This window comes from Aulostomus chinensis, chromosome 21 (genome assembly GCF_037954235.1).
Source record: "Aulostomus chinensis isolate RoL2024-O1b breed Wild chromosome 21, RoL_Achi_v1.0, whole genome shotgun sequence".
Classification (NCBI taxonomy): Eukaryota; Metazoa; Chordata; class Actinopteri; order Syngnathiformes; family Aulostomidae; genus Aulostomus; species Aulostomus chinensis.
In genome coordinates this window covers 1,674,899-1,698,109 of record NC_141340.1, presented here as the reverse complement: position 1 = coordinate 1,698,109, position 23,211 = coordinate 1,674,899, and the positions used below count along the sequence as shown (strand labels likewise).

Below are 23,211 nucleotides of genomic sequence, written 5' to 3'. Positions count from 1 at the left end.
GCCGTATATTAATAGAGTGGAAAAGAAGATTTGAGCAGACTGACGAGCCAGGAACTCAGCCAGAAGCATCCTCGTCCTGTTTAAAGATATTAAAGTTTAATTTAAATTTTCTCAGTTCATATATTATTCAGAATTCTGACCTACCACAACATTTTCAAGTTTACATCTCCATGGAATCTCAGAAATAAAAGAGTATGTGTTGTTGCTGTGGTCATTTTTATAATTCCCTTCATAAAAATATGTTTTAAGTACTTGAGCTTCCTCCAACATGCCAAAAACCTGCTTATTGTGCTAACTGGAGACTTTTAATCCCCCATTTGGCCTCCCTCCACTGGGACTGTCGGCTAGATCAGCTTATTTTGAAGGCCAAGCAGGAAGTGCTATTCTGCTCAAGGATACAATTCAGACTTGGTTCCAGGTTTTGATCAGTTTTAATGCGGCATAAATCCAACACACAGTGAGATATAATTAATAAGAGCTTTAGATGCTCCTCTAGGGCTCATCGCTCCAGCTCCTAAACATCCGTCATCAGATTCGCCTTCGTATTGATCCGACTCGCTGACACAGATGGCTTGATGAAGTTTATTGTTGGTTTTCAGCAGTTATCCATGCATCACATCTACATTGATATAATCCACCAAGCTGCAGTGTCACAGAGTTTAAGTACTAGTAGAATAAACATTATGGCCGTTATTGTTGACTTCATACACAAGGAGACCCGGGAGACCCTCGAACGCGGCGTGTCAGCAGATTCTGGAGGGCGATGACGGCGAGACGGAGGCCGACCGGAGAGTAGAAACATAAAACAACATGCTGAGGTCTGCAGCGGTCGCACGGTTAGATATTTAGACCTCCGTGATGTGACATCGTGGAGCAGCAGCAGAGCCTCCGACTGGGCCGGCGGCGGCGGCGGCGAGCGGGAAAACTCCGCAGCAGCGTCGCGCTCATCGCCTTCAAGTGAACAAGATTCCTGCGCGTCAGACGTGAGGCATTAAAACAAAGAGCACAATTCCTGGACATGTGCAAGATTAACTACGGCATCAAGTTTACATTTTGAGATTACACGCATTATTGACGTCCCCCTTTTACATAACCGGTTCTGATATTTTTGTTCTCAGGCACAAAAAAGAAGATTTCTCCTGCACACTCGCACACACCAGTGGAGAGGAAGGAGCTCAGCCGAGGAGGAGAATCCAAGTCCTGCACGGCGTTCCAACCCGCAGACAGAACTGACTTTATTCAGTTCAACAGCGTGCAGGACTGCTTTTCAACTGTCAGGCAAAAATGAATCAACTTGAAATAATAATTACCTGCAATGAGACTGCCACCATGTTGGGACATAACTATACCAAATGAAACGTGGAAATCTAATTATATCTATATCTCTCTATATATATAGATGTATATATATATATATAGATATCTATAGATAGATAGATAAATCTGAGGAAGAAAAGTCTGGATGGAAATCTTGTACATGAGTTAATATATTTGGTTAAATCTGCAAGTTTACATAATTATTCTTTTTTCATAATAAATAAATTTCGTGTTCTCCACAAGCAGGGTATACATGGCTTCAGATGAAAGGAGATAGAAATAAAAAATAAGAATGAAATTTCTCTTAAATGCTGCAGAAACTGCACAGTTTGGTTGGAGCTGTGATAAAAACCACTAAAATGTCCCATCGGAGCCGTTTTGTTTGTTTTTTCCAACATCTTTGTGGTTCCGGAGGTGCAGCAGAGAGTCAGACCTGCTCAGGAGACATTAGAACCTTCTGTGTTTGAGTGGAAAAGCAAATGGGGGGATGGGGGGGCGGGGCACAGAAGAGGTGTAAGGCCTCGGAGGTGACGAGCTGCGAGGTGGTGGTGAGGTACATCTCTGTCCTCCAGGTCTGGAGGAGGTGGAGATACGAGCATCTTCAGAGCGATGAAACAAACAACTACTGGAAGTGCGCACTATAAACTGCAGCTAGTGTGGTGACAGTTGGTGCCGGACGACTACACAACGAACCGTGTCAATAGATTTCCTGACCTGCAGATAAAAATACAGGACGTGTGACATTTACATGAACCCTCCCCCCCTCACGGGCTGCGGTTGATGTCTCATCCACACAGTGTCCCGGGCTACAGATCAGCGGCGGCGTGATAATATCGGTGGTTTCTACAGCGTCAGAGGAAATCTACAGCGGTGAGCTAAACACACGGGAACCATCAGAAACACTGACCCAAACACAGGAAACTCTCACACACTGTCCAAGCACAGCCATGAACTAGCTAGTCCTCGCTGGAGATGCTACACACGTCCGTCAGGATAAACCGCTACAGAGTCGCCGCCATGACAGGCGCCACCGCCCCGGCAGTTCTATTTACAGAGATTTACAAAAGCAGGAATGCCAGATTGAAGCGAGTGATGTTTTGAGGCAGTGAAGACAGGCAATACAGACTTCAACAGGAAGAGATGTAGGCATTTCAAAATAAGATCCCATCATCATAATTTAACATTTTGACAGGGTTCTTTTGGCTGTTCTCTGTCCCAATCTGCTCCACTCACAGGCAGATCTAAATAATCCTGATCAAATCCAAGTCCCACTCTCTGTTTTTTATCTTTTAGTTTGTCTGCTTTTATTCTGACACTGGACAAGATCATTAGCCTTCGACTGATTTACTCCTTTGTTCATCATTTCTCCTAAAGAATGAAGAGGCAGGAAGTTGAGGGATGTACCAAAGTAGCGTTAATAGGAAATATGGCAGCCCGCCAACATGCTGATGTCCACAATCATGCATCCCTAAAAAGGTTCGACCCTGCAGAAAAGACCGATTTATTTCTGATGACAGCACAAATCAAACAGATCTGTAAACGTGTGCAGGTACTAAGTCTGACCTGCACAGTGAGTTCACCGTGTAACTGAACAGAATATTCTCATGACAAGCATGCAGGCTGACGCGTGTCCAACTGTCTTTGAGTATCAGTTTTCCACTGAGGATATTTTTCCGTTGCTACTCTGGAGCGTCGGTGGTTCCATGGTTTGAGGGACCGAGGGTGTGTGTGAGGGTCTAAATTGCCCGGCTGCACTGCCTCAAACTGTCCAGAAACCCGACAGTTGCGCGTGTTTGTGTTTTACTACAGATGAGATCAGCAGTTGCTCCTGATGGAGATGATGATTGTTTTTGTTGCAGACGGAGGTGGCGGTGAGCTCCTCCCGGCTCCCGCTGAACCGGACCTGAAGACATCCTGGAAGAGAGACTGAAAGTCAGAAAAGTGTTCAGAAAAGTTCTTCATGGTCCAAGTTTGTTTCCTGACTTCATACGGGACCTCAAACCCTCCCAGTACAGCAGAGAGAGCGTTTCAATTCAAAATGTCAGAAAACGGAACAACAAAAATCGTTGTCTCCAATCAGAATCAACTCAGGTTCCATGGTTAAATCTAAAGGCGCTATCTAAGAGATCTACGGCGCCAGGCGGTTCCCTCGGCCTCACTGTGGTATTCAGGGTTTGCGCCACGTTTGAAACAGAACCCTGAGTGTCTGCTAGCTGCTAGCTCATCTTTGTAATATTGTGTTTTGCACTGATAAGTGTCAACAAAAGCGTGTGCTCAACCTTCGCTGACCGCCTTATTTGTTGCCGAGTCATCTTTCGGCGTACCTGCCAGGCTCTCAGACGTCAAGTTTGCTCGGGCCAACGCTGTGGATGAGCTGGGAGGATTCCGAGGCGGCGCTGTACGCTTGGATCAGCAGGTTCTTGTTGAGGTCGCCGACCCCGCTGCCGGCCTGCAGCTTGGGGTACGGCGGCGTTTCGGCACCCTGCGGTTCTCGTTGTCCGTGGGCGTCCAGGTCCATCAGTTGCTCCAGCGGGTAACCATCTGTTCCCTCGGTGACAGGCGAAAACTCCTGAGTGCTCGCCTGCTCGTCCCGGGACACTGGACTGATGGAGACAGATGGAGAACTTACAGAGACAATGACAGAGACAGAGCACTTAAGAAAAATGATGTTACAAGAGTTCACCAAGATGGGGACGGTTCACCCACATTCATGTCTAGGTGTGTACAAACGTGCTACACAATTACACCTGGAGGAGCAGAAGAGGGATTTTAGATGTTCTCTGTTGTGCTAATTCCCTCCATGGCGTGTTTCTCTAGCTTGAACATTTGCCAGACAGTGGCTACACAGAAACACGGATGAAATAAAAGTCATCATGGCAACGCCAGCACTGGAAACCAGGGAGCGCTAGCAGTGAGCTAACGCATAGCTAATGCAGCTGAGCTATTGGCAAACATGCTTGCTAACCTCAATGTTCACTGTCACGAGATTTTTTTTTGAAACCTGAAACCAACCTGTTCAATAAAGCACCGAACGCTTTTCACCCCCAACATCCCATTCAGTCTTCATTTCTGTTCAGGTTTATTCATCTGTTCGTGAAAAGCAGCCTTCAGTCTTTGATGGGAGTTAGAAAAAGGAGTTTGTGGGGGTTTTTGGCGCTTGTTTGCATTTTACGGTGTTTAATTTAAATGTTAAGGCAAAAGAAAACGTGTCCAAGGTGAGACAGAGGACGCTGAATATCCAAAGACCCTGACAGAGACACCTCACCTGACATCCATGGACTGGACCCCATCTGACAGCTCATCCACACAGCTTTTGTTCTCCAGGGGTCCCAGCATGATGACGGGGGCTTCGGCAGGAGTCGCGGCGTCCTCCTCCAGGGGGACGGGGGGCTCTGCTGGCACCTCGGATGCTGCCAACAAACCAGATTATACCTCAGACAGGTTCAACTTATTAATCAATTCAGATTTGAACAATGATGAAGGATTGAACTGATACAAGCTGGAATGACTGAGATTTTTATCAACCGTATCATAAATAACCAGTGAACTTTGTTATGAGACATAATCAGACTGTATTTCAGGAATGTACTCTTGCTGTCTGCTCCCTGACACTTGACCTGATGTTAAGATGCATCTCCGAACTGGTCAGACTGGTGACCAACGCCGGAGCGTCCCAGTGGAGAGGTTCAGCCCACCTGTGCCCTGAGGCTCGCTGCAGCAGTCTGGTATAATGTAATGCAGTATTAAAATAACCAGCTGGAGGCGCTGTTGTCCTGCCCGACTCAGACTGCTGAGTCACACTGCAGCTCAGATAAATCACATTTCACCTCCAGCACCAGAGATGAAGGAGGATTGAACGAATATTTGAAGGCTAACGTCCCTGTTCAGAGTATTTTTGGCAGTTTTTCCTGCTTGAATCATGGCTGCAAGGACTGAAGCCTCCGTAGCTTCTCCACACCCTGAAGCCCAAACTGTGATTTGTGATTTTGAGCTACATAAATAAAATTTGGTTGATTGAAGAACAGATTCCTTTAGTAGGGGGGGTCAAACCCTCCTGTCAGGAACAGGTGTGAGACATTCACCTGCAGCACTGGACGGAGGCTCTACGTCACTCTTCCTGGTTCTCTTCATGATCTCTTCAATTCTCTGTTGAAGCAAATAAACAAACGACTCACAAACAGACTGGTGATGATGTCACTGCCGCCACAGCAGTCGCTCTTGACGTTGGAACGGTGACGTTTTAAATAATCTGAGTAGTTTAATGATACCAGATAACAACACACTGCTTTGTGCGCCCAAACGTCACAGCAACAATTCAATAAAACCCCAAGTAGGAAAGATGCTGTCGATGCTTCCGAGGAACTCGAGGCTTCCCCTACATGCAGGTTGGCCAGCAAAGACCAAGATTTCTTTCTTGACCTTGGAGGCAGCAGCCAGGAGAGTTGAGGAAACAATTTCATCTAAAAAAAAACTTTTTCCAGTCAAGAGAAACTTGAACCAAGAGATGAGATGAGAGGCTCCACTACACCAAGTGGATCTCTGAGCTGAGAATGAGGACTGATACCTTCTTCCTCTGCAGCCTCTCCTGCTCCTCCTGGATGTGCAGCTGCTCTCTCTCTAGCCTCTTCTTCTCAGCTTCTCTTTGGGCTCGCTGGAAGGCCTCCTCCCTCTGAAAAACACCAGTTTGCTCTCTGACGACTCACAGAACACTCGACTCGCTCAAAGGAGGAATTCTACAGGAGATGCGAGGTGACAAGTTCAACAAAGCCCCCGTCACTTATTTTAAATCACAGTCTACGATTCTCCTCTCAGACAACTTCTTCTTCTACTAAGTAACTGCAACTGACTCTTTTTCAGCAGCTTCCATGTCATGTGACCTTGGGACTCCAAATCAGTACCAGATTTTGGTGCTGGACTGGAATTATAGGACAACCCCCCCACCAAACTGACCTCCTTGTCCAGCTGATCCTGCATGTCCTTCCACCGTTGCTCCTTCTGTCGTCTCTCTACCTCCTCTTGGCTCCTCCGCTCTTCCTCCCACCTTGCTCGCTCCTCCTCAGCCTGCTGTGCCGCTCTCTCCTGTTGCTCCCTGGCCTCCTGCTGCCTCCGCAGCTCCTCCTCGGCCCTCAGCCTGAGGAAACACACGAGAGTTGAGCTGTGTGGGCCACCTCAGGACGTCTGACTCCAGCCTTGGCTTCTTGTGTTATTCCACTGTTAGCATTAACTGATTAGTTCAGTCCATCACCTCTCCTCCTCCTGCCGCTGCCTCTCCTCCTGCTCCTTCTGGATCCGGGCCAGGCGTCGTCTCTCGGCCAGCAGTCTGGACGCCTCCTCTGCATCCGTTGTCCCACCGACACTGCGGCCTGTCGGCGTCCCCGGAGACTCTGATTTGGGGGGAGTAAATGACATGATGCCATCATGGAAACGCCTGCTCTTGCTAAGCGTGACTGTCCTGCTGTGGTTTTCATTATGTTTCAGCCGACTGTGTCTGTATTGTTCTTTTAGGACATTTTCTCTGATTCTGTGGGTGGAGTTTTCTTGTCTGGGTGTAAATGTCACCTGATATCAACAAACGCAGGAGGAAGTCCATATTTAGAATTCCAAACTGACCCTGTTATTAAGGACGACTCTGAATAAACGTTACCTGCCGTCAGCTCTCTGCTGGTGGATTTGGGCATCTTCCTCTCCGAGCTTTCAGATTTGGTGGACTTCTTCTCTAGGGTGCCATGACCTTTGACCTCGGTGTGACCCCTGTCATCAGTGCTGGGAGTTGTGGCCCTCTGCCGGAGAGGGGAGGGGGGGTACTGGCCAGGAGAGCAGGGCGACTGAGCGCGACTCCTGGAGGATCTCACCCTGAGAAACACAACCATATTAGGCTACCTGGGGTTTGAGCAGCTGTGTGTGTGTGTGTGTGTGTGTGTGTGTGTGTGTGTGTTGTACCTCTTCGGGGTGGCGGGGGCTTTACTGTTGGCTCTGAAGGAAGAACTACGGACCGGTGTGTTTGGAACCTCCCCCTGCAAGTAAAAAAAAAAAAGAAGAATCAATTTTAGTTCCTTCCCTTGTGAAAATGTTCAGTTTATAACCATTAACATCTTCATATCTGAATTGGAGAAATGACAATTATTAATTAAAGGAAATTAATTGCAAGCTATTAATGTTCATCAATTAAGAAAGAAAAAAGAAAAACAAAGCTGGTTCCTAACTCCTACTTTTGGACCGTTGGATAAACAAACAAAGCCATTTGAAGATGTCATTTGGGTTTCTTGGTACTTGATAACACCAAGTCATTAGTTGCAGTCCTCATCTTGTGTTTATATAAATTTATTGTAAAAAACAAAGTTTGCAGCATCAAACTTTGTTGTCCATCTTCAACTGCTCAGCCAAAACTTGGTCATGGAGGTAGCAGCTCCAGCAGCTCCCTGGCCTCATTGACCAGCTCTGACTGGGGGATCCAAGGCCTTCCCTCTGGCCCATGTCATGCTCCTTAGTCCCCTATCTGGAGAACAGGACCCGGAGACACTTGAACTCCTTCACTTGTGGCCAGGACTCATCCCCCACCTGAAGTGGACAATCCACTGTTTTCCTGCTGAGAACCAGGAACTGACATTCAGTGGAGCTGACGCTCATCCAGGATGGTTCCCACTTGGCCGTGAACCCCCCCAGTAGGAGCTGAAGGCCACAGGCCAACAAGGCCAGCTGGACCGCATCATCCCCAAAAAGCAGCGAAGCAAAACTCAGCCCAACCAACTGCAACCCCCCTTGCTAGTGACATTATGATGTGTGTGTGTGTGTGTGTGTGTGTGTGTGTGTGCCGACCGTGGGTGTTTTGGCTTTGGACGCGTCCTCGGGGAACCCAGTGATGCTCCTGCGATTGGAGGAACTTCTGTGGGGTTTGAGGTTGTTGGGGGATGCTGTTCGACGGGACACAAAGGACACTGAGGAGTCACAGAGCGACACAAAGACACGGAGAACACAAACACAGACAGCGAGATATCGACACACGAGGAGAGAAATCAGAAACTACAGATTAGAAACATCCGCTTGCACTCAGTCTGATCACCTAACAAAATTCGACCCTCCATTTTACATCCTCCTCTTGTCTCACCACCTCAGGAGCATCCACTGCTACAGAAGCTAAGAATGCAACAGAAATAATGCCTTTCCCCAACTGGTCAGTAGATTGTTGTTGTTTTTTTCTTTTTTTAAATCAAAAGACACATAAAACGACATGGAGGTCCAGAACACCTTCTTTCCCCCCTTCTTTTGGTTCCTGTATCAATTTCACATCATGTGATTCTTTAACTCGGAACCATTCACCTCACTGACGGAGTCGTTTGTCTTACCTCTCTCAGGCGAGTGGAGGGCGGCTGAAGAGCTGGAGAGCTGCTTGTTCATTGGCTGATCTGAGGTGGGCGGAGACAGGAACTCACCTACTGGGATCAAACGATTCCAATATCACACACATGAATATGAAAGCAACTCAAGAGTCCCGACCGCTGCCTCTACTCTACAGACTGATGATGATGAGAACACCACAAATGCTCAGAGGTTCCACAACAATCACTCGTCACATGACAAACACAGAACCGCCACCTCCTACAGAAAACAAGCCGCCGATCGGTGAGCCGTGCAGGCCGCTGGAGGAATCGACCTTGGTGATGTAAGAGAGACATGAAGCGGCAGAGTGGCGACAGACATGGGGGGGCTTCATCCTGCTTCATCATGAACGGAGGATGAAGCAGGATGATGACGCCGACACACCAGCGAGTTCAGACCAACAGAATGAGCATGATGTCGTTGAGGCGGCCCACTGAGAAAACGGTAACAGCCTCTTCTGATGTCTGACAGAATCCAGATGAAAGTTGTGCTCTGGAGCCGTTTTACTAAGACAATGAAGGAGAGTCTACCAAGGGGAGCCAAAGTCTCAGGGGTGGGTTTTTATTAACAAGAGACGAGCTTTACTTGACACTGCAGCATTATGAGCTTTGTTATAACAAAAACATTCAGTTTTACTGGAAAAAATCAAGATGTTCTTTGTAAATATTCCACTTATAAAGGATTTACTTTCTGCATTTTGTCTGCAATTTTTTTCTTTTATGTGATTGTACCATTAAAAATTTCAATTCTCATTTTAATGAGGTCCGATTTGTTCTTTCTTTTTGCCTTAATATTGGAGCTAATTTTGCTAACAGTCTGTTTCAGCTCCTGTGGTTTTTATTGTAGAGCCTTTGGCAACAAGGTGCCTTTCACTCAATCTGTAAACTTTATTCCCATTAACAGATTTAATGTAGCTATCCCACATTAGCCTGGTTCATTTCATTTTTTGACTGGCGATAGCGAAGCTTGCGGATCCATATAAAACCAGCGGTGAGGTCTGGTCCCTGGACGGATGTCACAAAGCTTCTGTGCCTGCTTGAATTCCAGTAAAGGAACCTGTCGTCTCTCTAACAGAGGAGGACATCTCAGCGGCCCTTACTCTTATAAACGTATATTACGCTTTTCTCAACAATCACAAATCCAAACAGCTTCAAACGTGGCAGGTGAATTTATGGGCTATCTGAGGATGAGCTGCTCCAGGCAAGGAGAACATGAGAACACCAGTACACCCAGTCTCCCCATAGCCGTCAAAATTCAAGTGGCTGTGTGTGTGTGTATATATATATATATATATATATATATATATATATATATATATATATATATATATATATATATATATATATATATATATATATATATATATATATATATATATATATATATATATATATATATATATATATATATATATATATATATATATATATATATATATATAAAAATAAACTGAATAATATTAACTTAGTTCATGGAATCATCTTTCATTTAGTAGGAATGATTACAAATGTCTGGTGGATAGTGTGTGTGTGTGTGTGTGTGTGTGTGTGTGTGTGTGTGTGTGTGTGTGTGTGTGTGACCTGATTGCCTGGGTGTAGTTTAATAAGCTTCTGATAGCTACAGGGTGGATGTCTGGTTCCATGTGAGGTCGTGTGTGTGTGTGTGTGTGTGTGTGTGTGTGTGAGCAGCCTGGCATACCCAGGCTCCAGCTGACAGTTTAACTTCTACAGACAAACTGAGCCAACATCCTGGAACATTCCTAATCAGAAGTGCTGCTGTGTTCCAGTGGCTCTCCACCGGGTTTCTGCAGCTTCTTACCTCACTTGCTTTGCAACAGTTAACATTTCTCTGAAACGTTCCTTCCAGTTAAACTGTAATTGCATGCGTCACTCCGCTGTCAGGAGGACAGGAAGTGGAGCAGCCCTTTGTTGGGATGCGGGTGGGGGAGGGGGTGCTTCAAACCAGACACTCATTAGCACAAAGGAAGTGGGAAAATACTTAATTACAGTAAAAAAAACACATTCAGTGTTGGGGTATATTTTTGTCTACAGATATTTACCTTCACTCTATCACTTTGGAATTTAATGACTGATTTTTCTTCTCTACCGATGAAGCGTTGGCTTCCTTCACTTCTCAGTTTCATGATTTTTCTCTAAACAGTACGTCTTGATACGTTTGAAGTGACACAAACACTCACTGGGAGCCGCTCTGCAGGGGCGAGATGTTTCCAAATGACCAAATCAGGCCCGAATAACCTTAAAAACAGTGATTCAATAGAAAATCAAACACCAGGCAACTTGTTTTCCCCTGAGAGTGGAGAGACGTGAGGTTTTTCTGCTGAAAGGCAGTTCAATTTTCAGTGTTGTTCTTCCTGTAGTGTTTTTTTTGCCTTCCAAGTTCTCACTTCTTTGTGACTCCAGAATGCAGAAAGAGCCAGCATACCTATATGCATACATTTGGCTTGACGCTAACAGACTGACGGCTAACAACAGCAAAACCGATCCTCATCACGGGACTGGTACGTGGCTGGCTCCTCCAGCGTTCTGCAGGGGAGGTAAAATACACACTTGGAGCTTTCTTTTGTTGCCAGCTCAGCCACAAATCCTTTCATTACACTTAAGACGTATCAAGGGAAACATGACTTAAACTGTGTGGTGTTTTTGCCAGTTAGGGAACTATTATTGTCTATACAGGTCTGTAAAAGCCCGCAGATGCAAAAAAATAGAAGCCAGCGACAACGTTCCCATCGGTGACTCCTGTTGTGTTTACGACCAGACAGAAAATAACTGTGGTCATAAAGAAACTGAGCTGAATGGAGCTGGATCTCCTTGAGACGTCCCTGCTACATCTCCACATCGTGATTTCCTCTCTACATTCTGGGCTTGTGCTCACTGAGGCCTGTTTCAAGGGTCACCATGAATGGAAAAACATGAAGATGAGAGAATAAAATCAAGGTTTTCCCAACACCAGCACACACAGTTCATCAACAGGACAACATGGCGGCCAGCGCATGCAGACAGAGGATCAGCGCTTGTACGGCGTGGCAAACAGAGAGTCACGTGGTCTGTATACCGTTACGGGATTGGTGGACACTGGAAGCGGCAGGAAGCTCATTGGGCTGAGCAGAGCCAATGGCATGGCAGGGTGGGGTCTTAGGGTTACCTGGGCAGCAGGTGAAGCAGAGCGGAAAAAGCAAAGCGTTACACTCACTCATTCACATGTACCGTCACACACACAACCGCACCGCCAGCATCACATAACTGACAAGATGTACATGAAGGGTCACCACAACAGCCGACCACCTTCCACTCTTAAAGATAAAACCATGCTGCACACAAGAGTACCAGGGGGGGCTGCATCCAAACCTGACTGTGTGGAGTCTTCAGTCATGGATTCAGGGACAGTTTGGCCAGGTGGTTTTCCTACCGTAACCTAAAGCATGAGTCTGGTTCTCTAAACTAGCTGACACAGAAATGAGACGCACATATTTCAAAAGAAAAAAGATGGGCCATCTTGCTCCTGGTCTCCAGTAAAGCTTCCTGATATAAAACAGCCAAATCAATGAGTTGGAGGCTGCGTTTCGTTCTGTCGGGGTTAAAGTTGAGGCGTAAGTTTGGCTGATGACTGGCAGGACACCAAGCGTGTCCAGCAGCCTTCAGTCTCCACGGCAATTATCATCGGCTGATCAGAGGCCTCCATATTTCTCTCCTGACCATAAAGATGTGAATGTTGTGATGTCGTGACACTCGGGAATCACAGCGATCTGACGGCGGTATTAGGACTTCATGTCGCTGGCGAGCCTCTGTCCTCTAACGGCCCTGTAAGATGAGACGCTTCTGTTTCTGCTGCAGTGAGCGTTCTGCTGGGTTCGGCAGATCCCAGAGCAGCCTCCCAACCAGTCAGCTGCTGGCGGGCCTGATCCCAGGTCAGTGCCAGGACGGCCAGGCTGATGGCTGCTGTGAATAATTGATGGCGTTATGAATGCGCCACAGGATCCGGAGCCTAGCTGGTGGAGCTCTGGCCTCCTGCTGCCCGACGGGATGCCAGAAATACTTTCGAAAACAAAGACAGCAGACGGAAATGTGGAAGAAGCCCGGTGGTCGTGGTCGGCGGTGTGCGTGAGGCCTTGTTGTGTTCAAGGTTAGATGGGTAACTCCTGCTCCTCCGGGGTATTAAATCCGCCCAGCATGGAAATAAAACTACACAACAATCTCTCACACGCACACGCGCACACACACACACACACACACCTGTAGCACGAGCGGGATTGTAAACACTCGTGCTCTCAAACCTCACTGAGACAAAGCGGCGAGCAGCTCCTGCATTGCAGCCTCCACACCCTTTTCCCTCCTCTACCCTTCGTGTCTGCCATCACTTCTCCTCCTCCGTCACCTATCCTGACTTCACCTGCTCTCTCTCCCGACACTGCTTTGTCGTCCCCACCCTTTCATCCACCATCCCCCTCTTCCTTTCCCCCCTGACCTCCAGACCTCCTCCACAAACACCCCCCACCCGCCCCAGCCCCCATCAGCAGCTCAACCTTCATAATTTTTCTCTACATCACCTCCTCAACAACCCCCCCCCCCCCGTCACACTCACCCTCCACTCCGTCCGGTGGTCCTCCCCATGTCCACCGTTTGGGCCTGTTGTCCAGGTGGTTACGAGCCTCCCCTCCTCCTCCTTCCCCTCCTCTTCTCTCGGCTCCCCCGGCTCTCCGGCGCACCAGGGCCTCCAGCCTCTCCTGCTCGTTGCGTTCAGAAACAGGGAAGAACAGACATTCTCTCACCGAGCCATCGCTACGGCGACGGATGCTGGGCGATGCACTTGGAGACGGCTGCGCCATGGTTACCGCATGCAGCGGCCTCGCCCCTCCGTCCTCGCTTGTCTGTTCTCGCTCTGCTGGTGGCCACCAGCTCGCTCGCTCACTCATTTGTCACTCAGTGGTACAAAACACAGCTGCTCCCTCTCTCGCTCTCTCTCTGTCTGCCGCTCCCTCTAGGAAGAAGACTCTCTCTCTCTCTGTCTCTCCTACCACGCAGTTGTTCTCCCCTCTCTCTCTCTGTCCCTCCCTCTCTCTCTAATCTCACAGAGTATTTCTGTCACACACACTCTAAGTGGGTGGACTGGATATTGATACTGGGTTTTTTTCCACGTTTCCACTCTCCTTCCCTTTATCTCTGCTTCTGTTACAGCTGCAACAACTCATCCATGCGGTGGTCACACGGACAAAGGCGTCTGTTTTTAATGAACTGATTAATCGTTTTAATCTTTTTCTCAAGCAAAAAGGTCAAACTGTTGCTGGTCTATGAGGATTTGCTGCTTCTGCTCAACAACCATTAGATTACGTTCATGCTAATTTCAGTTAATAATTCAGTCATTTGTCAAGCAAAAATAATCAGTTTCGTCATGTTCACTAAGTAAAATTCCAGTGAAAATACACACTTATACATCTTTTTGTAAGTGAAAACTGATAAGTTGCTGATTCTACTTCATCAGAACGAGAACACATTCCATGTTAATGTAACAAATTTAAAACTCTCAGCCTGCACTGACCAGCTAAACTGCATTTAAGTCAACAACTTTTGGTTTGAATCAGTTTTTGCTGCATTTTCCCTTTCCTGTATCAAATTAACTCTCCTCTTTCTTCAGATGTAATCAGCTTCTACTCACGACAGCAATCATTAGCTTGTAGCTGTGGTTTAACTGCGTAAATGCATATTATAACGCTGACACGCTGCTCTACTTTACTGTCTAAATATAAAAGATGGAAATGCCCCGCCTCAGCATGGGGGGGGGGGGGTGCTGAAGGTGCATGCAGAGTCACGCACAAACTGCAGGAGGGTGGAGCGACGAGGGGAGGAGGCTCGCTGAGGGATTGTAAGTGAGATAGCGAGCTAGCAGAAAGAAATCTGTGCTGCAGATCAGAGGGGAAGCAAGAGAGTCGAGACTCAAGCAGGTCCCAGCTGTCGAGTCGCCGATGTCACAGACAGGTGTTGCGCGATGAACATGAAACAGACCGCCGTCAAAAGAACAAGCGCCAACGAAGGCCAACTGCTGCGTCACCTCACATCACCTGCACGACAGGAATAACTCCATACCAGCAGGTGGCAGCAGTCCGTGTTTGTCATTCAGGGAGGGAAAATATTTTCATGTGACTTTGTGCTGTAGCTACTTCTAATAATGCGCCACAAGGATGAGGTGTGCTTGGAGTCCATCAGGAAGTGATCATGTCAGGGATGAGGTGTGCTTGGAGTCCATCAGGAAGTGATCATGTCAGGGATGAGGTGTGCTTGGAGTCCATCAGGAAGTGATCATGTCAGGGATGAGGTGTGTTTGTCATCCAAAGGGAAGTGATCATGTCAGGGAAGAGGTGGGTTTGTCGTCCAACAGGAAGTGGTCGTGTCAAGGATGAGGTGTGTTAGTAGTCCAACAGGAAGTGATCATGTCAGGGATGAGGTGTGTTTGTCGTCCAAAGGGAAGTGATCATGTCAGGGAAGAAGTGGGTTTCTCGTCCAAAGGGAAGTGAGCATGTCAGGGATGAGGTGTGTTTGTAGTCCAACAGGAAGTGATCGTGTCAGGGAAGAGGTGTGTTTGTCGTCCAAAGGGAAGTGATCATGTCAGGGATGAGGTGTGTTTGTAGTCCAACAGGAAGTGATCGTGTCAGGGAAGAGGTGGGTTTGTCGTCCAAAGGGAAGTGATCATGTCAGGGACGAGGTGTGTTTGTAGTCCAACAGGAAGTGATCATGTCAGGGAAGAGGTGGGTTTGTCGTCCAAAGGGAAGTGATCATGTCAGGGATGAGGTGTGTTTGTAGTCCAACAGGAAGTGATCATGTCAGGGAAGAGGTGGGTTTGTAGTCCAACAGGAAGTGATCGTGTCAGGGAAGAGGTGTGTTTGTCGTCCAAAGGGAAGTGATCATGTCAGGGATGAGGTGTGTTTGTAGTCCAACAGGAAGTGATCATGTCAGGGATGAGGTGTGTTTGTAGTCCAAAGGGAAGTGATCATGTCAGGGATGAGGTGTGTTTGTAGTCCAACAGGAAGTGATCGTGTCAGGGAGGAGGTGTGTTTGTCGTCCAAAGGGAAGTGATCATGTCAGGGATGAGGTGTGTTTGTAGTCCAACAGGAAGTGATCATGTCAGGGAAGAGGTGGGTTTGTAGTCCAAAGGGAAGTGATCATGTCAGGGATGAGGTGTGTTTGTAGTCCAACAGGAAGTGATCATGTAAGGGAAGAGGTGTGTTTGTCGTCCAAAGGGAAGTGATCATGTCAGGGATGAGGTGTGTTTGTAGTCCAACAGGAAGTGATCATGTCAGGGATGAGGTGTGTTTGTAGTCCAAAGGGAAGTGATCATGTCAGGGATGAGGTGTGTTTGTAGTCCAACAGGAAGTGATCGTGTCAGGGAGGAGGTGGGTTTGTCGTCCAAAGGGAAGTGATCATGTCAGGGACGAGGTGTGTTTGTAGTCCAACAGGAAGTGATCATGTCAGGGTTGAGGTGTGTTTGTAGTCCAACAGGAAGTGATCATGTCAGGGAAGAGGTGTGTTTGTAGTCCAACAGGAAGTGATCATGTCAGGGAAGAGGTGTGTTTGTCGTCCAAAGGGAAGTGATCATGTCAGGGAAGAGGTGTGTTAGTCGTCCAAAGGGAAGTTAGTGTGGCAGACAAAAACCCCAAACAGTTCAAAATTTAGGAAGTTATTACACATAAAGCTACTCTGGGAGGACTGTCGTTGTAGAAGTGTCCTTTTCATCCCAGAGTCTCTCTGCTGACACAATTAACAATCAATTCATTTGTTGAAAATCAATCGACAAGAATATCAGTAACTCATTACCTGTTTGCCTCATTTGTCGAGTAAAAATTAGTCCCGAAACTTTTTCCTGATTTATACTTTGGTCAGCTAAATATTTTTGGGAATCTTAAGTGTTTAGATGTTTCGGTGATGGAGATCAAACCAATAAAACCTTCTCCAGTGTATCAGCACCTTCAAAAGCAACGATCGGTAAACTAAGGAATAAAACGCGATGTGTACGACCCGCTGCGTTCCCTCTACGTGATCTCATCCAGCTGGTGGGTTTCTTCTTCTGCCGAGGTAAAATATGTGCTTGTCACAGCACTGCCACCATCGACTGTCTCTTCCAGTAAATGGCACATGATACGCTGGCGGTGATGTCACCTTCCCATGAGACGGTCAGATCATTATGTCATTAAGTTATTCATACGAGCGTGTGGAGGGGAGGAGGGGGCGGGGCTTTAAATCAATAGATGCCTGGCTGAGGACTGTTAACCCTTCACACGCTGCTCAGCTCTGATGATTTGTACCGCGAGAGGGTTTGTGTTGGATGAGTGATGAGTCAGCGTTTGTCTGACAAGTGATGACTCAGCAATAACAGAGGAGTGAGGCTTCTTGTCATGTTTCAGAGCACATCAGTTTCTGCTGGCAGCAAAGACGCGGTCTTCCTCGAGACCTCAGCGGGGGAATGTTTTGAGAAGCTCATGCCAGAATATCATCAAGATAAAAATAGATCCGCTTTTCTGAATCCCTGGAGAAAAAACATTCAGGTGTCCTGACAGCAGCAACCATGGCAATGAAATTGGAATCAGAATATCAACAATAAGTAGCAGCACACTTGGCTGCTAGCTTGAGGAATCGCAAAACTGATTCTGAAATCTTCTACCCAGCCAGGGCCCCCATGTGTGCCAATCGGTTTCCTTGGCCTGGACAAACCCCGGCAAAACCACGAGTGATGTTTTTATGAGATCCTGGTGAATCTGAACCTGGATCAGCTCAGTCTTTACGCTGGGGCCCTTTCAGTGTTCCAGCTAGTCCTCCTAGTCCTCTGCAGGCACCTGCTCTTAATACATTTTTTGTAACTGAGAATAAAAACCCTCAGTTTCTGTGTTCAAGCTTCCCCTCGTCGATGGAGGACTCACACGGACCAAAACCAGCCTTCACTCCAAGAGTGGTTTCAGTCCACCTGGAGCAGATTTTCTAGGCGTCTTCAGCAAATCTGACCTGCGGTCGGAGGCGTTTTATTCAAATACTGCTCTATTGGATCTGTTTTAAACATCCACATCCAGCTGGTTCTGCTGCTTTACACCATGAAGCTCAGCATCCAAACCAACCATCTCCAACGCTTTGAGTATTTCTGATTGTAAGTTTGATCATCGGACTCAAGTTTTGACGTGACCTCTGACCTTCTCGGCCTCCTGCTGCTGCCGCCTCTTCTCCTCAGCTGCCATCCTGCGCTGATGCTCCTTCTTCCTCTGCTCTGCCATCTTCCTCCCTCTCTCCTCGCCGTGGCGCTCCAGCTGCAGCTGCACTCGCCGCTCTTTGTCCCTCAGCACCTCCGACAGCTCTGCGCACAAACAAGAAACCCTGAATATCACAATATTTCAGAATCAAATTCTATTCTACACGAACACACATTACTTTTAGGAGTTCTCTCGACATTTTTTTTCAATATCCGGTCAATCTGAAGATTTTAAAGAAAGTAGATCAATTTAGCTCCAAGTCAAGAAGCCGCCCAGAACTACCACATAAACTCTAGAACTTGTCATACTAAGTAGTACAACATTACGTAAGTACTAGTAATGTATACAGAGAGTAAGAACTGCACCGTCTTCCCAAAGCAGAACTCCCTACACACGAGGCAGGTCTTCTGTTCGACTCTCTCACTCTAGCAGAGAACAAACACTTCAGTTGATGTGGTTATTATGAGCATAAACGCGTTTAAGGCTGTTAAAGCAAATATTAACCTCATCAGCCAAAGACAGGGTTAACTGCCTGTTAACTAGTCGAAACGTTGAATCCTCTAAAACCCCAGACGGGTTAGTTACTGGACGCCTGGCTGTAGGTTTAAAGTCTTCAGAATGTCAACATATTAACAAATATGAAATATAAGACATCAGTTTTAGAGACTAGAGAGAGAAATTCATCTGTTTATTTTGATGGAGGCATTGAAATTATAACATCGACCCTCGGTCACGTGAAGATACTCGAGCAAAACTCCGTTTAAGGTTTCCTCCAGCAGTAAAGGACCTGAGTGTGAGAGAGCCACCCCGCACTCCTCCCTCCATGTGAGCGGCAGGTCATCGTGTGAGGTTGGCCCCTCACTCACCTTGTGTCTTGTCCTGGTTGTCACGCCGCTCTTTGGCAAACTGCAGCCGCTCTGCATGCAGGGAACCTTGACAGAAGTGAAGGAAAAACAGCAGTGTGAGCCAAACTGCCGGCAGGCTCAACATGTGTCAAACTCTTTGGTGTTGCTGTGTCACAACGACTAGAACCCAGAATGACTCGATGGGCTCTGACCCGACAGGGAAGTGAACACGTTAACACTAGAAATGCACACGCTGAAACAAGAGGGAGTCCACAAAATAACTCCTCAGAAGTTACTGAAGGTGTTAAAGTTACTGAATTCAAGCACTTTCCTGCCCTATGAAAATTCCACTGAAGTATTTTCAGAGAACTCCAGCACCTGTGGGAACCCTGGTGGAGCATTCAGTCAGCAGCCCCCTCCCTGCTTCACACACCCTTCCGCAGGCGTGCGCTTGACTTTACTACTGACAAAAGCATCATCACTAATCAGGACCAAAAAGGACCGGGAACCGAGAAGCTTCCGTTTATCTTAATGAACAAAACTAAAAACTGAACCAGGAATGGACCGGCGCCAGGCAATCACACACACACACACCATCACTCTGAGGGCAAACGTGGGGCAAATCTGCCTTTTTTGCATCAGCGGCTCAAATCACAGGGAATCCGATGCAGGCTCCGTTCCTCTGGGGTCTCACACCTCTGATGCGCTGCACTGCCACCTCAGTCAGACCCGGAGCTCCAGAGCGGCGTTCAACCACTGTCATCCACTGACACTGCTGCCGGTGCTGTTGGATATTCCCCAAGTGCAATAATCTACAGTCTGGCAGTCGTAAGGCGTGGGTTTCGCGTGTTGGAACAATGTGCACTGCCCCCCCCCCCCCCCACACACACAAACACACTTGCATCTCATGCTCATGTGTGAGGCTTCCAGGGCTCCTTGAGTTTGCTGCTATGACAATAATTTATATTATCTTTGTTGTTACGATTCAACCTGCACGAGAGTCGTCTGTGAGAACAAACCATGGAGGACAGCTACGACCCGCTAACCCACAAGTCAGAAGTGGGATAGTTAATTGTCAGCCCTCAGGAGCATTCATGGCGATTTATCCCCCCAGACAAGCCCCAGATGGCCCACAAGTTTGATCCCACAAGTGCACATCAGCAGAACTAGAGAAACATGTCCATGAGCAAGGAAGGGAGTCTAGAACCAGAGCGGTTCAGGCTGAGCACCCACACCGTCCCCCCTCCTAGATTATCAGTCCCTTTTATTAATGACAACACTTTTTTTTTGGCAGTTTCAACTCACGAGGCAATGATGTCATGTATCTGTGCCGTGGGAATCAGAGAGATCTGGAACGATATCATTTATCTGAACATGTGTGATAGGCAGACATACCAGGACCTTCAGGGTTCCATCTCTGCTCAGACACGACAGTGGAAAATGTGTCAACCCCCCCCCCACCCCCATCACACACACACACAAACATTGATCGGTAAACAATCCGGGAATTAACAAAGAACTGGACCAAAAGCAAAACTGATAACAGGATCAATATCGATAAAACCCCATCAGTTCCATCTCTATCCCCCAGCAGCCTGCACGCACTTCCATCCTGGATTACAGCGGCACATCTAAGTTAAGGTGGTTTACCTGGGGGGCTCCTGGGACTGGATGGTGACCGAGAAGGAGACCGACTGGTGAGCAGTGGCGCGGGAGGCGGAGTCAGGGCTGTGTTTTTGCAAGAAAAGCAAGATGTGATTCACCAGCCAAGAGGCAAACACAGCAAAATAAATAAATAAGTGGCGGAACGTGACTTCTGCAATCCAGACTGCAACATTAACACGCACTTAAAATGGCCTCTAATGTGCTCCGTGAAAGTGGACAGATATACATAGATGAATCTCTGATCACACACACACACACACACACACACACACACACACACACACACACGTGGCTAGCCAGCCATTAGATGTGCAAATTCATGCAAATCTGAGCTTCATCTTCACTCAAGAAGACGGAACCTGAGAGCCATTTTTATAGAGGCTTTGACCACACAGGAAGGATCAGCTGCTGCAGGAGGAGAGAGAGGCTGATTCAGCTACATACATCCTGCGCACTCAACCTGTCAGTCAATATGGAAAATAAAGTAACATAGCACATTTATTTTTCTAAACATCACCTAATTTTATATATTAGTCTGGTGCTATAATCACAACCAGCAACAAACTCTATATTTACTGATGTATTCATGTACTCATTTCACACCTTGAAATAAAGTATTCTTGATATGTTTAGCTATATATATATATATATATATATATATATATATATATATATATATATATATATATATTTTCCCCCAAAATGCTGGAACACATAATTTTGAATCGACAATGACATTAACAACATGGCAACTGCACACAACAGCTCAAAGGAAGACCAGAGGATTTTTAAATGATCAGCACCTCTTATTTTTGTTGTCTGTGTGCAGGTACACGCTCATTTCTAGACATTTTAAGGGCAGTGAAGAGCAAATAAAAGCACATTTCCTCACCTGGCAAATCAGAGCGGCTTGGAGCGACTTGGGTCATCTCAACCCGCCGAGGAGTGCGTCTACCTGGTGGACCTGCCGGGATGAGAGCCGCTGGAAGCCACCAGAGAGACGGTGCAATGACTCAGGAAAAGACGGGGAGAAGATGCTTGCGGTGGAGGGCGAACAGCGAGGGGAGGGGAGGGGAAGGGAGGGGAGGACGGCCGTGTGCCTCCGAGGCTGCCGCCGCCACCGGTGACTTACGCTGCTAGCATCAAGCTACACATGCTAGCTTGCTCTTTAAGTGGATTATGGCTAAGCTAAAAGAAAAAAAAATAATTTGTAGGTTCTAATTTGACACAAAATGTAAAAATAAAGTCAAAAAAATACGGCATGATATGTGATAAAATTACACGTTGTGTATTTTCTTCTATAATGTGTGGTTGTGAAGGTCCAACTGTTTCCCCAACGATTAGTTTACTAATGAAGATTCTCAGTTTCTTTGGGTTTCCGAACGGTTGACCGCGAAGCTGCGGACGAACCACAGTTGGCTAATTTACATATTAATGCGCCGTGACGTCACGCCATCATTCGTCGCGTAGATACCAGGTGCTGCCCGGGAACGAGTATGACTGATAATAATAACAATAATAATAATAATTATTAAATAACAATAACAATTATTATTGTTATCTAATAACAATAATAATTGTTATTATTTTACATTTGCTTTGAACTGATGAGACAAATTTGTGCTGTTATATATTTTATGATTTTCATTGTCATATTGTTGCTCACCCATTTACGGTGTTATTTTGATGTTAAATTGTTTGTTAAATTGTTATTGTTGACTGCTTCACAAATAACGTTTAAAAAGCACTTTGAACAAGTGTATATTTCTTTTTCTTTTTATTATAATACTCTTTCTATATTTAAAACCAAGATGTTTTTTTTATGATTAACCATTGCACGTCCCTCTCCCTCACGTGGCTTCATTTGGCTCGTGACGGATGGCACGTGCCAGTGCGAGCGACCCCCCCCCATTACGTCACAGTTCGCTCCCAACTGATGGTGACGTGCTAAAATGGGTCAGAGCTGCTGTTTTCGTTCCTCTAGCACACACACGCGCGCGCACGGGCTTTACATAGGCGGGAATTACATCATAAGTAACCAATCAATCCGCCAAAGTCCCGGCAATAAATCTAAAACCAATTAATGGACGTCAGCGTTCAGCGGCATTCGTCACACGAGCCGTCCCAGTTGGAGGGGGATCTTCATTCCACAGGGAACGCATTCAAACCGGGAGTTCTCAAGATGGGCCCGGGACCCCGGGGCTGTTCTTCCAAAGCTCCTCAGCTGAACTGAGGGAGGATTCGTTAATTCACTTTTACCACACACACACACACACACACATTACACTTGTAGTTAAAAACATTCCTTTGAAGAGCCGTACAGCTCAGTTTGGTAAACTCTTCCCTGGCGGCAGGTTGGCATCAGAGGTAGGACGTGAGGAGTGGGAACGGAGCTCTCAACAGAAACATGAATCAAGAAAAATGGTACTTTCTATCTTGAGGGTGACCTCAGATTTCTTGTAGCTGAACACTTGTGAGGTGTCTGACCGTTTTAAAAGGTCCCTGGAGGTCCCAGTTAGTCTGGACTGAGTCAACCCAGGACCCGGAGCGTGAGAACGTGCCTTTACTTTGATCTGAGGTCAAGGCATTGGAGGAAAACTGATCACAAGTCAGGACCAAGACGACGGCGGCCGTCAGAATCCATCAGGAGAGGTTTTTTTGACAGCTCAGCTGTTGGCCGTCAGTCTGGTCTCCTGCAGGCTGGAGTCCTGAAGTAGAACACTGAGAACTTCAGAGGCAACAGACCCAAAGCAGAGCTGGACA

The 23,211-nt window shown here is 46.9% G+C and overlaps 1 protein-coding gene across 8 annotated transcripts; it reads right to left on the bottom strand.

Moving 5' to 3' along the window:
• Positions 1 to 419: 419 nt before the first annotated feature.
• map7d2b (MAP7 domain containing 2b) lies at positions 420 to 21,830 on the bottom strand. 8 transcript variants are annotated; one of them, XM_086191382.1, is made up of 17 exons: positions 21,341 to 21,830; positions 20,434 to 20,511; positions 18,805 to 18,870; positions 17,882 to 18,042; positions 13,294 to 13,435; positions 11,767 to 11,856; positions 8,661 to 8,750; positions 8,134 to 8,252; positions 7,258 to 7,331; positions 6,962 to 7,170; positions 6,563 to 6,701; positions 6,268 to 6,448; positions 5,882 to 5,986; positions 5,400 to 5,463; positions 4,583 to 4,727; positions 3,642 to 3,920; positions 420 to 3,231 (listed from the first exon to the last, which is right to left on the bottom strand). In XM_086191382.1, exons 1-16 carry the CDS (start codon positions 21,375 to 21,377, stop codon positions 3,653 to 3,655), a joined length of 1,968 nt encoding a protein of 655 aa, XP_086047508.1. In that variant the 5' UTR covers positions 21,378 to 21,830; the 3' UTR covers positions 420 to 3,231; positions 3,642 to 3,652. The 8 variants fall into 8 exon arrangements, with proteins under 8 accessions (XP_086047508.1, XP_086047510.1, XP_086047509.1 ...); XM_086191384.1 differs by having other exon boundaries at positions 8,134 to 8,228; XM_086191383.1 differs by having other exon boundaries at positions 8,661 to 8,747.
• Positions 21,831 to 23,211: the final 1,381 nt, after the last annotated feature.

Bases quoted from the DNA above. Each gene is read 5' to 3' on its own strand.
- map7d2b (XM_086191382.1), bottom strand. From the start codon at position 21,377: ATGACCCAAGTCGCTCCAAGCCGCTCTGATTTGCCAG. The intron at 8,253-8,660 runs GTAAGACAAACG...GTGACTCCTCAG, and splicing joins CCTCCACTCGCCTGAGAGAG to TGTCCTTTGTGTCCCGTCGA. The intron at 7,171-7,257 runs GTACAACACACA...TGTGTTTCTCAG, and splicing joins GCCCCCGCCACCCCGAAGAG to GGTGAGATCCTCCAGGAGTC.